This window comes from Hylobates moloch, unplaced genomic scaffold (assembly GCF_009828535.3).
Source record: "Hylobates moloch isolate HMO894 unplaced genomic scaffold, HMol_V3 SCAFFOLD_21, whole genome shotgun sequence".
Taxonomy (NCBI): Eukaryota; Metazoa; Chordata; class Mammalia; order Primates; family Hylobatidae; genus Hylobates; species Hylobates moloch.
Genome location: NW_026652296.1, coordinates 31,949,754 through 31,965,801, shown reverse-complemented (window position 1 = coordinate 31,965,801; position 16,048 = coordinate 31,949,754). Strand labels below are relative to the sequence as shown.

The 16,048-nt window shown below is 42.7% G+C and overlaps 1 protein-coding gene and 1 long non-coding RNA gene across 4 annotated transcripts in view; one reads left to right on the top strand and one right to left on the bottom strand.

The window, feature by feature from the left end:
• Positions 1 to 16,048, top strand: part of ZNF343 (zinc finger protein 343) — a 33,628-nt gene that overhangs the window by 10,544 nt on the left and 7,036 nt on the right. For 2 of the 3 annotated variants that reach the window (XM_032142999.2, XM_058432882.1), the window contains exons 2-5: positions 4,538 to 4,624; positions 10,875 to 11,141; positions 11,325 to 11,383; positions 12,076 to 12,202. In XM_032142999.2, coding sequence (XP_031998890.1) covers positions 11,024 to 11,141; positions 11,325 to 11,383; positions 12,076 to 12,202 — 304 coding nt within the window. In that variant the 5' untranslated portion in view covers positions 4,538 to 4,624; positions 10,875 to 11,023. The remainder of the gene's footprint in view (positions 1 to 4,537; positions 4,625 to 10,874; positions 11,142 to 11,324; positions 11,384 to 12,075; positions 12,203 to 16,048) is intronic. The other variant, XM_032143001.2, reaches the window with a different exon arrangement.
• The window catches only part of LOC131382200 (uncharacterized), a 19,999-nt gene continuing 17,971 nt past the window's right edge, over positions 14,021 to 16,048 (bottom strand). The window contains exon 3 of the long non-coding RNA XR_009211460.1: positions 14,021 to 14,049. This is a non-coding gene — a long non-coding RNA (uncharacterized LOC131382200). The remainder of the gene's footprint in view (positions 14,050 to 16,048) is intronic.

Sequence of the window (16,048 nt, the reverse complement as noted above, 5' to 3'; positions counted from 1 at the left end):
TCCCTTGTAAGTTGGATTCCTAGGTATTTTATTCTCTTTGAAGCAATTGTGAATGGGAGTTCACTCATGATTTGGCTCTCTGTTTGTCTGTTATTGGTGTACAAGAATGCTTGTGATTTTTGCACATTGGTTTTGTATCCTGAGACTTTGCTTAAGTTGCCTATCAGCTTAACGAGATTTTGGGCTGGGACGATGGGGTTTTCTAGATACACAATCATGTCATCTGCAAACAGGGACAATTTGACTTCCTCTTTTCCTAATTGAATACCCTTTATTTCCTTCTCCTGCCTGATTGCCCTGGCCAGAACTTCCAACACTATGTTGAATAGGAGTGGTGAAAGAGGGCATCCCTGTCTTGTGCCCATTTTCAAAGGGAATGCTTCCAGTTTTTGCCCATTCAGTATGATATTGGCTGTGGGTTTGTCATAGATAGCTCTTATTATTTTGAGATACGTCCCATCAATACCTAATTTATTGAGAGTTTTTAGCATGAAGCGTTGTTGAATTTTTGTCAAAGGCCTTTTCTGAATCTATTGAGATAATCATATGGTTTTTGTCATTGGTTCTGTTTATATGCTGGATTATGTTTATTGATTTGTGTATGTTGAACCAGCCTTGCATCCCAGGGATGAAGCCCACTTGATCATGGTGGGTAAGCTTTTTGATGTGCTGCTGGATTTGGTTTGCCAGTATTTTATAGAGGATTTTTGCATCGATGTTCATCAGGGATATTGGTCTAAAATTTTTTTGTTGTTGTTGTGTCTCTGCCAGGCTTTGGTATCAGGATGATGCTGGCCTCATAAAATGAGTTAGGGAGGATTCCCTCTTTTTCTGTTGCTTGGAATAGTTTCAGAAGGAATGGTACCAGCTCCTCCTTGTACCTCTGGTAGAATTCAGCTGTGAATCCATCTGGTCCTGGACTTTTTTTGGTTGGTAAGCTATTAATTATTGCCTCAATTTCAGAGCCTGTTATTGGTCTATTCAGAGATTCAACTTCTTCCTGGTTTAGTCTTGGGAGGGTGTATGTGTCCAGGAATTTATGCATTTCTTCTAGGTTTTCTAGTTTATTTGCGTAGAGGTGTTTATAGTATTCTCTGATGGTAGTTTGTATTTCTGTGGGATTGGTGGTGATATCCCCTTTATCATTTTTTATTGCGTCTATTTGATTCTTCTCTCTTTTCTTCTTTATTAGTCTTGCTAGTGGTCTATCAATTTTGTTGATCTTTTCAAAAAACCAGCTCCTGGATTCCCTGATTTTTTGAAGGGTTTTTTGTGTCTCTATTTCCTTCAGTTCTGCTCTGATCTTAGTTATTTCTTGCCTTCTGCTAGCTTTTGAATGTGTTTGCTCTTGCTTCTCTAGTTCTTTTAATTGTGATGTTAGGGTGTCAATTTTAGATCTCTCCTGCTTTCTCTTGTGGGCATTTAGTGCTATAAATTTCCCTCTACACACTGCTTTGAATGTGTCCCAGAGATTCTGTTATGTTGTGTCTTTGTTCTCATTGGTTTCAAAGAACATCTTTATTTCTGCCTTCATTTTGTTATGTACCCAGTAGTCATTCAGGAGCAGGTTGTTCAGTTTCCATGTAGTTGAGTGGTTTTGAGTGAGTTTCTTAATCCTGAGTTCTAGTTTGATTGCACTGTGGTTTGAGACACAGTTTGTTATAATTTCTGTTCTTTTACATTTGCTGAGGAGTGCTTTACTTCCAACTATGTGGTCAATTTTGGAATAAGTGTGGTGTGGTGCTGAGAAGAATGTATATTCTGTTGATTTGGGGTGAAGAGTTCTGTAGATGTCTATTAGGTCCGCTTGGTGCAGAGCTGAGTTCAATTCCTGGATATCCTTGTTAACTTTCTGTCTCGTTGATCTGTCTAATGTTGACAGTGGGGTGTTAAAGTCTCCCATTATTATTGTGTGGGAGTCTAAGTCTCTTTCTAGGTCTCTAAGGACTTGCTTTATGAATCTGGGTGCTCCTGTGTTGGGCACATATATATTTAGGATAGTTAGCTCTTCTTGTTGAATTGATCCCTTTACCATTATGTAATGGCCTTCTTTGTCTCTTTTGATCTTTGTTGGTTTAAAGTCTGTTTTATCAGAGACTAGGATTGCAACACCTGCCTTTTTTTGTTTTCCATTTGCTTGGTAGATCTTCCTCCATCCCTTTATTTTGAGCCTATGTATGTCTCTGCACGTGAGATGGGTTTCCTGAATACAGCACACTGTTGGTCTTGACTCGTTATCCAGTTTGCCAGTCTGTGTCTTTTAATTGGGGCATTTAGCCCATTTACATTTAAGGTTAATATTGTTATGTGTGAATTTGATCCTGTCATTATGATGTTAGCTGGTTATTTTGCTCGTTAGTTGATGCAGTTTCTTCCTAGCCTCAATGGTCTTTACAATTTGGCATGTTTTTGAGGTGGCTGGTACCGGTTGTTCCTTTCCATGTTTAGTGCTTCCTTCAGGAGCTCTTTTAGGGCAGGCCTGGTGGTGACAAAATCTCTCAGCATTTGCTTGTCTGTAAAGTATTTTATTTCTCCTTCACTTATGAAGCTTAGTTTGGCTGGATATGAAATTCTGGGTTGAAAATTCTTTTCTTTAAGAATGTTGAATATTGGCCCCCACTCTCTTCTGGCTTGTAGAATTTCTGCCGAGAGTTCAGCTGTTAGTCTGATGAGCTTCCCTTTGTGGGTAACCTGACCTTTCTCTCTGGCTGCCCTTAACATTTTTTCCTTCATTTCAACTTTGGTGAATCTGACAATTATGTGTCTTGGAGTTGCTCTTCTCGAGGAGTATCTTTGTGGCGTTTTCTGTATTTCCTTAATCTGAATGTTGGCCTGCCTTGCTAGATTGGGGAAGTTTGCCTGGATAATATCCTGCAGAGTGTTTTCCAACTTGGTTTCATTCTCCCCGTCACTTTCAGATACACTAATCAGACGTAGATTTGGTCTTTTCACATAGTCCCATATTTCTTGGAGGCTTTGTTCGTTTCTTTTTATTCTTTTTTCTCTAAACTTCTCTTTTCACTTCATTTCATTCATTTGATCTTCTATCACTGATACCCTTTCTTCCAGTTGATCCAATTGGCTACTGAGGCTTGTGCATTCATCATGTAGTTCTCATGCCTTGGTTTTCAGCTCCTTTAAGGCTCCTTGGTTTTCAGTCCTTTAAGGACTTCTCTGCATTGGTTATTTTAGTTAGGCATTCGTCTAATTTTTTTTCAAGGTTTTTAACTTCTTTGCCATGGGTTCGAACTTCCTCCTTTAGCTCAGAGTAGTTTGATTGTCTGAAGCCTTCTTCTCTCAACTTGTCAAAGTCATTCTCCATCCAGCTTTGTTCCGTTGCTGGTGAGGAGCTGCGTTCCTTTGGAGGAGGAGAGGCACTCTGATTTTTAGAGTTTCCAGTTTTTCTGCTCTGTTTTTTCCCCATCTTTGTGGTTTTATCTATCTTTGGTCTTTGATGATGGTGATGTACAGATGGGGTTTTGGTGTGGATGTCCTTTCTGTTTGTTAGTTTTCCTTCTAACAGTCAGGACCCTCAGCTGCAGGTCTGTTGGAGTTTGCTGGAGGTCCACTCCACACCCTGTTTGCCTGGGTATCAGCAGCGGAGGCTGCAGAACAGCAGATATTGGTGAACAGCAAATGTTGCTGCCTGATCGTTCCTCTGGAAGTTTTGTCTCAGAGGAGTACCCGGCTGTGTGAGATGTCAGTCTGCCCCTACTCGGGGGTGCCTCCCAGTTAGGCTACTCAGGGGTCAGGGACCCACTTGAGGAGGCAGTCTGTCTGTTCTCAGATCTCCAGCTGCGTGCTGGGAGAACCACTGTTCTCTTCAAAGCTGTCAGACAGGGACATTTAAGTCTGCAGAGGATTCTGCTGCCTTTTGTTTGGCAATGCCCTGCCCCTAGAGGTGGAGTCTACAGAGGCAGGCAGGCAGGCCTCCTTGAGCTGCAGTGGGCTCCACCCAGTTCGAGCTTCCCGGCCACTTTGTTTACCTACTCAAGCCTCAGCAATGGTGGGTGCCCCTCCCCCAGCCTCACTGCCACCTTGCAGTTTGATCTCAGACTGCTGTGCTAGCAATGAGCAAGGCTCCGTGGGCATAGGACCCTCTGAGCCAGGCGCGGGATATAATCTCCTGGTGTGCCGTTTGCTAAGACCGTTGGAAAAGCGCAGTATTAGGGTGGGAGTGACCTGATTTTCCAGGTGCCATCTGTCACCCCTTTCTTTGACTAGGAAAGGGAATTCCCTGACTCCTTGCACTTCCTGGGTGAGGCAATGCCTCGCCCCGCTTTGGCTAATGCTCGGTGCGCTGCACCCACTGTCCTGCACTCACTTTCTGACACTCTCCAGTGAGATAAACCTGGTACCTCAGTTGGAAATGCAGAAATCACCTGTCTTCTGCATCGCTCAAGCTGGGAGCTGTAGACTGGAGCTGTTCCTATTCGGCTATCTTGGCTCGTCGCATTTGAAACTTGGGGATTTCTAGCCTCCATAACTGGGTGCTAGGAGACAATCCTGAAGCTCACACTGCCTGTTTCATCCTCAGGTCCACCTTCTCCAATCCCTGCCTACTGGGAGAGGACGATCTCTTGAGAAAGGAAAGATTTCTGTGCTCCTGAGAACCTCCTATCAGGTAGGTACCACTTACCTTTCACATTCCTATAGTGTCTTTTCTGCTCAAAACCATGGCTGTAGTTCCTTTGCCCATCTGACATCTTGTACCCTGAAGTGTCCCAGTTGAGGCTCAAGGCCTTTCTTGTTTTTCAACAATACTGGGGTGATTTTAAGGGCAAGGATCTCCACAGGGAATATTACCCCAGACTGGTACTCTCATTCAGGTTACCACCGTCCTTTCCCCAGCCATATTTCATCCTGGCTGCTGGATTCCCAGGGATTTGTCAGCTACTGTGAAATAAAAAATGATGGTAATAACCATTTATTGGGCCGTTGTTCTGTGCCAGGCAACTGGGTTTATAGTCTCCACAATATTTTAAACTCTCAACAATTTGTAAGTTAGGAATCAAAACTCTGAATTGATAGAAGAAGAGGTGGCATGTTAAGAGGTTAAGAAATTTACTTGTGTAATATGACCGGGTTGGGTAGAATTAGGGTTTAGAGCTTCTTCAGTTATCAACATTCTATAATCCCTGTTTCATTGAGCCCCCCACCCCCTCATTTTCTTGTTCTTGCTGCTGGAGTATTTGGAAGGAAATCCCAGACATCACATAAGTTTACCTATAAATACTATCATATGCATTTCCAACAGAGAAGGACTATTTGTTAAAAATGTAACCATAATATTACCACATTCAACAAAATTGACGGTAATTCCTTAATGTCTTAATTCTAGATTGTTTTAAAAACTGCCCATTTCTTCTAAAAAAGTGCTATTGCTTAGTTCAAACTGTACACACTTAACAATTCAGATAAGAACTATAAGAGGGAGAAGTATCTGGAATTCAGCAAGGCCAATTCTCCCGCTCCCTTTTCTCTTTACCTGTTGCTAATTTCTGTTAATGACTGTGTCTTCCATCCCTGGTCACCAGTGGGAGCTCTGAGTCTTTCTTGCCACGTTGTTCTTCCTGAAATTCTCATCCTTCTAATTAGTGATGGAGTCCTCTCAATTCTACCTTGGAATACCCCTTTATTATTTTCCCCTCATCTCACTGTTGTGCTACCAAAATTTTCATCTCTTCTCCACATTCTAGTTCACCTTCCACCCTGCCTTTTAAGTTGCTCCTCTGAAGGAAAAATAAGGATCATGCCACTCACCTACTCAAGAGGGCCATTTCTTATTACCTACCTCCAACTCTGTCCAAACTCAATAATTAGAGTGTGAGGCCACGTGCGGTGGCTCACGCCTGTAATCCCAGCACTTTGGGAGGCTGAAGGGATGGATCACTTGAACTCAGCCTGGGCAACATGACAAAACCCCGTCTCTACTAAAAGTAGAAAAATTAGCTGGGCATGGTGGTGCACACCTGTGGTCCCAGCTACTCAGGAGGCTGAGATGGGAGGATGGCTTGAGCCTAGAAAGTGGAGGTTATAGTAAGCTGAGATCGCACCACTGTGCTCCAGCCTGGGTGTGGGCTCTGGAGAAGGATTGCCTAGATTCAAAGCCTGTCTTCACCGCACATTAGCTGTGTAACCTTGGAGACATTATTTCACTCTCTGAGCCTTCTACTCCTCATCTGTATAACGGAGAAAATAATAGTGCCCATCTCAGGGAGTTGTGAGGAAGAAATGTGGTAATTCCTATAAGGCCTGGCAGATAATTCCTATAAGGTAGTGCCCGGCACATAGTATATGCTTACTAAATATGGACTGGGATTGTTAATATTGATATCTGATTAATATCAGAATTATCTCTCAGCTCACCTTTTTAGTCTTGTCCCTACCACTTACTCCCTTTGTTGTAGTGCCCTTGTAGCTGTGTGGGAATAGATTCCATTCTGTGCTGTTTTATTCCTCTGTGGTTTTCTACTTGGCAGTTGAACTCCTATTGATTTAGTCACACATTTACTCCATTGCAAAGCATGCCTTGATTTTCTGAGGGAAAGTTGTCCTCAGCCTCTTCTTTAGCACCAAAGCACTTTTTATTTTTTTGGAGACGGAGTTTTGCTCTTGTTGCGCAGGCTGGAGTACAGTGGTACCATCTCAGCTCACCACAACCTCCGTCTCCTGGGTTCAAGTGATTCTCCTTTCTCAGCCTCCCAAGTAGCTGGGATTACAGGCATGTGCCACCATGCCTGGCTAATTTTGTATTTTTTGAGGAGACAGGGCAGGCTGGTCTTGAACTGCTGACCTCAGATGATCCACCCGCCTCAGCCTCCCAAAGTGCTGGGATTACAGGCGTGAGCCACCATGCCTGGCCTAAAGCACTTTATATATGAGTACTTTCTCTCACTGGACCATGAAGTGGCTCTTTAAGGATCAGGGACCTCTTGCTCATTTTGGGTCACTGACACAGTGCCTTACAACTAGCAGGACTAAATAAATCTTTGTGAGCATTTGAGCAGCCCTGCTTCTTGGCTGTGGAGAAGCGATATGGAGGAGCCATATGAAGGAGCCGGGGCGGGTGGGTACAGGGGGGTTCAGATTGAGAAGTAGGTTGGGCCATTATTAAGAAAGGCCAGGATACCAAGTTAGTGAATTGGACTCACTCTGTGGCCATCAGGGAACCACTTGAAGGTTTTGAGCTACTTTTGAGTGTGATCTCTCCCTTCGGCTATTACCCCATTTCTCTGCTTTCCTTTATTGCAAAACTCCCCAAAAGAATGGTCTATACTTGTTGCCTCCAGTTCTATTTTTCCATTCTGTTTTAAATCCTTTTGTAGCTCACCCTCCAGAAACTGTTCTTGTCAAGGTCACCAGCAGCCACTACTGTGCTAAACACAAGAGTGAATTTCCAGTCTTTATTTTACTCTGTCTTCTTGGCAGCAATTCCTGTGGTCGATCTCTTCTTCCTCCTTGACACACCTTGTCACTTGGCTCCAGTACTCTATGTACCTCTCCTTTTCTTCCCTCCCTCACAGGCTACTTCTCTGTCTTCCTTGACAGTTCTTTTTTTCCCTGGCCTCCTAACTGTGGAGTCCTCCAGAGCTTAGTCCTTGACGATTCCTCCATCTTCCTCCTCTGCCTTGGTGAACTCCTCCACTCTGAGGACTTTAAATCCATCTATATGACTCTAGCGTAGACCTCTTCCTTCCTCTCCAGTGTTGGATGACTAATTGCCTACTTGTAATCTCCACTTGGATCTGTATTTAGCATCTCAAACCTAGTCTCAAACATCAAACTTTGTTCTTCTCCCCCAAAATTTGCTCCAGTTATAGCTTTCCTCACACCTGTTGATGGTAAATCTTTTTTTTTTTAGACAGAGTTTTGCTCTTGTTGCCCAGGCTGGAGTGCAGTGGTATGATCTCGGCTCACCGCAACCTCTGTCTCCTGGGTTCAGGCGATTCTTCTGCCTCAGCCTCCCGAGTAGCTGGGATTACAGGCATGCGCCACCATGCCCAGCTAATTTTGTATTTTTAGTAGAGATGGGGTTTCTCCATGTTGGTCAGGCTGGTCTCGAACTCCCGACCTCAGGTGATCCATCCGCCTCGGCCTCCCAAAGTGCTGGGATTAAAGGCATGAGCCACCGTGCCTGGCTGATAGTAAGTCTTATCAAGCTTCCAACTGCTCCAGGCAAAAATATTAGAATTGTCTTTGATTTTTTTCTTTTTTCATCTCACAACTCACACACAATAAGGAAATTCAGGATGTGATTGCTATTCACCACCTCCACTGCGTCCACTTTCGTCCAAACCACCATTATTTCCCACCTGAATTATTTCAACAGCCTTTACAGGATTTCCTTGCTTCTCTCCTTGTTCCCTGTCCCCTTTGTCTGTTCCTAGTCTACCAGCCAGAGACATCTTTTAAAATGTAAATCCAAGCTTGTCATTCCTCTGCTCCAAATCCTCCAATGGCTTCTCATTTCCCTCCACATCAAAACCAGCATGCTCAAGGCTGCACATGACCTGTGCCCTGGTACTGCTGTCATTGACTGCTCTTAACTGCCACCACTGTGTTTAACTTACACCGTCCTGCCACAATGAACTTGTTATTTCTGAAATAGCAGGGCTCACTCCTGCCCTAGGACCTTCAATTGGCTGGTTTCTTTCCTTATAGTTCTGCTGACACAGTTGTCCACATGAATCACTCCCTCACATTGTTCAAATCAAGTAATCACCCTTAAAAGTCTTTCCTTAAGTACTCGATTTAAAATTGCAACTCCTCCAGTCTCTGCCACTGGATCCTTCTGGCGCCCTCAGTACTTATCACCATCTGACATTTTGTGTCTTTTCTGAGGTATATATATTTTTTGTCCATCTCCTTGCCCCTACCCCACTAAAATGGCAGCTACACGAATGCTTGTATTTTTTCTGTTGCATTTGCGGCAGTGTCCCAAATGTTGGAAATCTGCACTTAGTAGCCGGGCATGGTGGCTCACTCCTGTAATCCCAGCACTTTGGGAGGCCGAGGCAGGCGGATCACAAGGTCAGGAGTTCGAGACCAGCTTGGCCAACATGGTGATACCCCATCTCTACTAAAAATTCAATCAGCCGGATGTGGTGGCAGGTGCCTGTAATCCCAGGTACTTGGGAGGCTGAGGCAGAAGAATCACTTGAACCTGGGAGGCAGAGGTTGCAGTGAGCCAAGATCGCACCACTGTACTCCAGCCTGGGCAACAGGGTGAGACTCTGTCTCAAAAAAAAAAAGAAAAAAAAAGTCTGCACTTAGTACAGATCTTGCTTTATAAATGTTAGCTACAGATACTAGTGTTACTAGGAGAAAGGCTTTGTCAGCTTCAGCTACGTTGTACTGCAGGTACTATAGGTTGGCTTTAGCTTTGTACCATGACTTTTTACAGTAGAATCACAGTCCCTTTGGGGACATGCTGTTCTCAGAACAAGAGAAATGGTGGAATTATGCAATGCTTAGAAATGGCATCGTCGCTTTCACTCACATTCATTTTTCCAAGGCAAGTTACAAGGTCAAGCCTGATGTTTGGGACAGGGAAGTACCATCCTTTTATAGGGCAACAAATAATTGGGAACGATGATAAAATCTACCAGAAAGGCCTCTTTTATCCTAATCACTAAAATTAGGTTAGCAAAAAGACTGAGAAGCATTTCATCTTACAAGAAGCTTCACAGTTTAGTAAAGACAGTCATGTAAATAGAGAAATTGCAATATGGTATGATGTCCAGGTTGGACAGAAGAGGGAGTGGTCATCTGTACCTATGGTGTTGAGGGATGAATTACAAGAGCTGCTCAAAGACCCCAGCTAGTCTCAGAAGGGTACTAGGCAACAATAGGCCTGTAGTCATTTGGGCTGAAATCCTGGACAGCGTCTGAGGAGCTTCTGAAGGTGGCATAGCTCCTAATACCACTTGCCTTCTTTGGGACCACATCAGTGTAGGACTTTGACTTGGGCCCATCAGGATACACAAATGCACATCTGTGGTAAGGTCATGTGGTAGAAACATGCATAGCAATGGAAGCTAGGAGGTTATCTCTTCAGAGTAATTGTGAGAGCTCTCCCTTAACTAAGAAGGACTGAGTTTTGATCTCCTAAACTCCTCACAATACAGGGACATAGGGATTTTTTTTTTTTTCTTGAGACAGGGTCTTACTCCTGCCGTCCAGGCTAGAGTGCAATGGCACGATCTCAGCTCACTGCAGCCTCGACTTCCCGAGCTCAGGTGATCCTCCCACCTCAGCCTGCTGAGTAGCTGGGACTACAGGCACACACCACCATGCCCAGCTAATTTTTGTATTTTTCGTAGAGATGGCATTTCGCTATGTTGCCGAGACTGGTCTTGAGCCCCTGAGCTTAAGCAATTAGCTTGCCTTGGCCTCCCAAAGTACTGAGATTACAGGTGTGAGCCACTGTGCCCATCCAAGACATAAGGAACTGAATATAGATGGAACCTTGGGTTGGGGCAGGGGAATCAGAAGCTGAGTTCTGCATGCCCCGATTGGTCTACAGGAAACAGAGGCTCTCCACAGGCATTATGTTATATTCTGTCTTCTCTCTGACTCAGGCTTCAGGTAGTAGCAGAGACTGATCCAAAACATAGAGTTTGTATCTGAGGTGCAGAGGCAGAAGAAGTAAAGTTTGAGAGCTAAGGGAGAGTGGCAGAACACAAGCAGGAGGGCCGAGAAATGAAGGTAGAGTGAATGAAGGTAGAAAATCCAGGGAACGCGTGTAGATGGAGACTCCATGTTCGTTGAATGAGGAGGATGTGAGAGGACAAGATCCCTGTTGAAGAGGCATAGGCCTAGGGCCCACAGTAAAAGCCCCAGCAATAGCAAATTGCTTCTTCATCCCACAGGTCCTGGCTGCATGGAAACAAGATGGGCTTTTTACAATTAAGGTTGGAAGAAGTCACCACAGGCAGCAGAACTCCATCTTGAGATGAAATAATATCTACCTGGACCTCTGGCAGAATTTCAAGGCACACACTGGGCTGACTCTGGGGCCATGATGTTGCCTTACCCTTTAGCACTGGGAGATCAATACTGGGAAGAGATTTTGCTTTCAAAGAATGGGGAAAATGTAGAGACCATGAAGAAATTGACCCAAAATCATAAAGTGAAAGGTGAGAATTGTTGAGGGGCCGGAGAGATGAAGAGGGAGCCAAGGCCTGAAAATGCTTCAGAGGTCACCTCTGAGTAAAGTGACTATTTCCTTCATCGTAAGGCTCAGAAGAGCTGCTCAGGGAGCGACATGGTCAGGGCGGGGGGAGGTTCTGGTTTCTCATAGCTTCTTTTTCTTTCCCTAGGCTTGCCTTCTAATGATACTGACTGGTCCCAGAAAAAGGAGGGAAAGGCCCAAATAGTGGTGAGTCGGGGTTACATTTTTGTTTTTTCCTGAAGTGCTGGCTCATTTCCCAGAGAATAGACATACATTCTCTTTCTTGGGAAGGGAAAAGGCGGTCAACATCTGGGTAGATGAGTGAAGCATTAGGCTTTCTTGAAAAAAGTTGTTAAAGCACATAGCAAAGACAGGGATTTTACAGATCCCATTTAGTAACCTGAGCTTTTAAAAAATGCTCATTCCAGACCCCATCTGTTCACTCCCATTTTTCTCTGTAATCCAAGTTTTCTTCCATTCTCTCCTCTAAATCTTTACCACTCCCTACTGCCCAGCACAAGCCCCAAGTCCATGACGCTTTTGTTCCTTCTGCAGCCCATTCTCTGCTGTTTCATCTCTGAATTCCTTCATTATGAATCCTCAAGGTCACTGTCTTAAACACAGCCTGAGGTTTACAAATTAATTCACAAATCATTTCTCCGGTGAAACCATATATGTCAAGGGCCTAGAATGTGTTCTGTGCTCGGTTACGCTCCTCACAGGTTTTAACAGAAAGCCAGGCAGACAGTAGTGCTCAGAAGAACTTCATATGGAGAACCATATATTCTGACAAATTACATCAACTTGCATATCCAGGCTCTCCAGGTCACCAGCTGTGCTCCACACACAGGGAAGATTGATGGTGGCTTGCTATACATTAATTTACTGGTTGTTTGTAGGTACCAGTTACATTCAGGGATGTGACTGTGATCTTCACAGAAGCAGAATGGAAGAGACTGAGTCCAGAGCAGAGGAATCTATACAAAGAAGTGATGCTGGAGAATTACAGGAATATTCTCTCGTTGGGTGAGGCTGTGTTCTTTCCTTTCCTTCGTTAATTCAGTAGAGATTTATTGATCACCTAATATGTACCACAAAAAAATGTTCTAGATACTCACAACACGTTAGTAAACAAAATCGTAATCCCTGCCTCCATGGGGCTTACTTTCTAGTGTAAGGAGACAGACAACAAACAAAAAGCCTAATATACAGGGATATTATAATACGGTATGTTAAAAGGTGATAAGTGCAACATAGTAAGAAATAATGAAATAAGGCAGGATAAAGGGGTATTGGGTGTGATAGGGTGGCTGGCTGAATTTTAAAACTGGGTATTTGAAATCAGTGAAGAAGTAATATTTGTCTAAAGACATAATGTGGTGAGGAGGTTAGAACTGTAGGTATCTAGGGTAAGAGCATTTCAGGTGAAGGGAATTATTGACACGAAGACCTTAATGAAGGGATGTACCTGCCCAGTATATGAAGCTGCAAGGAGGCAAGTGAGGCTGGGGGCATGGTTTGCAAGGGGGACAGTAGGGAGAGATGCAGCTCTGTGACATAAGTTAAAATTAAGAGTCAAGTTTATTGTGGTTTGGGGGTTTCATAAACCATATTTTTTTCTTTTTCATTTGTTTACAAACCTAAACGAGGTCAGGAGATCGAGACCATCCTGGCCAACATAGTGAAATCCCATCTCTACTAAAAATACAAAAATTAGCTGAGCATGGTGGCGTGTAATCTCAGCCACTTGGGAAGCTGAGACAGGAGAATCGCTTGAACCAGGGAGTCAGAGGTTGCAGTGAGTCGAGATTGTGTCATTGCACTCCAGTCTGGTGACAGAGTGAAACTCAGTCTGAAAAAATTAAAAAAAATAAAAAAATAAAAAAATAAAAATTATTTAAATCTGGGTTGATAAATGTTATCAATTGCAACATAACCCTAGATCAGGGGTTGGCCAACTTTTTCTGTAACGGGCCAAACAGTAACTGTTTTTGCAGGTGATAAGGCCTCTGTAACAACCCTTAACTTGCCATTGGGTTGCAGCCATAAACAATATGTGAACGGATGAGCATGGATATGTTCCAAAAACACTTTCTTTATAGACACTGAAATTTTAATTTAATATAATGTTTATGTATCATGAAATATTACTACTATTTTTACTTTTTTCTAGCCATTTAAAAATGTAAAAACCATTCTTAGCTTGTAGGTGATACAAAAACAGAGGACTGGATTTAGCTTGTGGGCAGTCATTTTCCACTCCTTGTTCTAGATCAGTGCTATCTAGTAGAAATATAATGTGAGCCACATAGGTAATTTTAAATTTCCTAGTAACCACATTTTTACAAGTATAACTACAGGTGAAATCAACTTTAAGAATATATATATTATTTAATCCAATATATTAAAGTATCATTTTAACATGAAATTAACATAAAAACTTATTAATTAGGTATTTTACTTATTTTTTTGTACTGTCTTCAAAACCTGGTTATATTTTACACTTAGAGCACATCTTAGTTCAGATTAGCCATGTTTCAAGTGCTCAATAAACACATGGCCAGTGGCTGCTATACTGGATAGTGTACTGTTCTAGATATTCCTATATTTCTAGATAAAACATGTAGAGAAGAATCACATTTTTGGAGACACAAACCAGTTTCAGGGAGGAGTTTCTTCGGGAGTTTGCTCCAAATGGCATGGCTGTTTCCCTGATACGATTTAATCAGATTTACCTTATTCCATTTTCATCTTCTTTGATGTGTTTTGATCTGATTCCCTCTGGTTTGAACTAGCTCCCATCTGACCTGGCTCCATCTAAATCAGTGTAGATTCATCCATTTTGGACTGGTTCTGTGTGGGCCGTGTTTTTCCTTTTTAAAAAAATGATTTATAAGTTTTGTAAATGGTTTTGTGTGTTTTGATTTGGCCTTAGCTAGTTAGTCCAACTAAGTTTTGTTTTTATTTTTCTCTGGTCATACTGTTTTCTCTCCCACTGTTAATACATATAACTGATTCAGAGGAAAATGTTAAAAATGACCTGGTTCATAGCCAAGTGTGGTGGTGGGCACCTATAATCCCAGCTACTCTGGAGGCTGAGGCAGGAGATTCACTTGAACCCAGGAGGCGGAGGTTGCAGTGAGCTGAGATCATGCCATTGCACTCCAGCCTGGGGAACAAGAGCAAAACTCCATCTCAAACAAAACAAAACAAAACGAAACACCCCATAAAACAGCAAACAAACAAACAAATGACCTAGTTCAAATGAATCTTGATATTGAAAACCTGGATCCCAATTGCATTTCTTGAAATTGTTTCCTTTGTCTTGCTTGACACCATAATGTTCCGCAGTCTCCAGCCTCTTACGTCTCTCTTTTGGGCTATTTTCTTCCTTCTTTTTCTTTTCTTTGGACTGCAGGGGTCCACAGGAATTAGTGTCACATACTTCTTTTCCGTGTTTATATTCACACCTTTTAACAATTTGTGAACTTCAATGATTTTCCCCATCACACATTATAACAAACCCATTATCTATCGCTGTCTGACCTGTGCTTCATCCCCATATTTCTCCTTGCCTGCAACCACAAGTTTATTCTCAAAGTTATAAAAACTTGAGAGCATACTAATTTTCCTCCTAAACCAGTCTCTGTCTCTTTCTTTCCTCTTTCCTCTTTCTCCTTTCCCCTTTTTTCACTTTTTCCCCTTTCCCCTTTCCTTTTCTTTCCTTATTTTATTTCTTTTTTTTCAGTCAGGGTTTTGCCACGTTGCCCAGGCTGGTCTTGAACTCCTGGGCTTAAGCAATCCACCCACCCTGGCCTCCCAGAGTACTGGGATTACGGGTGTGGGCCATGGTGCCTGGCCCGAGTCTCTTTTTCTCTCTTTCTTCACATATTCATGTTAATGTCTTTTCTTCAAGGGCATTGTTAGAAATAAATGGGCCAATTCTTTCTGAAATAATCTTTAAAGCCTTCACAGGGGAGATAATTTAATAAGCTTAGGCCAGATAATACTGTGATAAACAACCCCATACTTTAGTGGCTTATAATAGCAAATGTTCATTTCTCACTTACATTACCTCCTGGTTACTTCAGGTGTGGTTCAACTCTCTTGGTTCTGGGATCCATGCAAAAGGAGCAGTTTCTATCTGGATCATGGGGTTCTCAAGGTATAGGGAAAAAAGCAATGATGGGACCACATCGTGACTCTTAAAACTTGTTTGAAAGTGCACTAACTTCCCGCTAACCCTCATTGGCCAAAGCAAATCCCACAGCTAAGTCTGAAGTCATTGTGGTGGGAAAGATAATCCTTCTTCAGAGATGGGCTCAGCTGGGGAGGAACAGCAGATATTGTGACCAAAATACAGTTTGCTGCAAGAGGGTAGCTTAGGTTGAATCTTAGAAATAAGTGTTCGTAGGGCTGATAGGTCAAGGAGGAACACGAATTATCTAGACTTAATAGTTATTAACACATTGCCCGCTTGCATTATCATTCACTTCTCCCTTTTGGGCCAAATTATTTCAAAGTTAATTCTAAATATCACGACACCCTTAAATATACCACATTTCTTTAAAAAGTGAAAATGGATTCTTACATAACCACAGTACCATTACTACATTCAACAAAGTTAATGGTATCATTTAATACCAAATCTGTGTTAAAATTTATTTGATTAAAAAAATTTACATATATTTTGAGACAGGGTCTCACATCTGTCATCCAGGCTGGAGTGCAGTGGCATGATCATAGCTCACTGCAGCCTTGACTTCCTGGGCTCAGGTGATTCTCCCACCTCAACCTTCCTAGTAGCTGGGACTACAGTGCATGCCACCATGCCAGCTAATTGTTTGTATTTTTAGTAGAGACAGGGTTTTG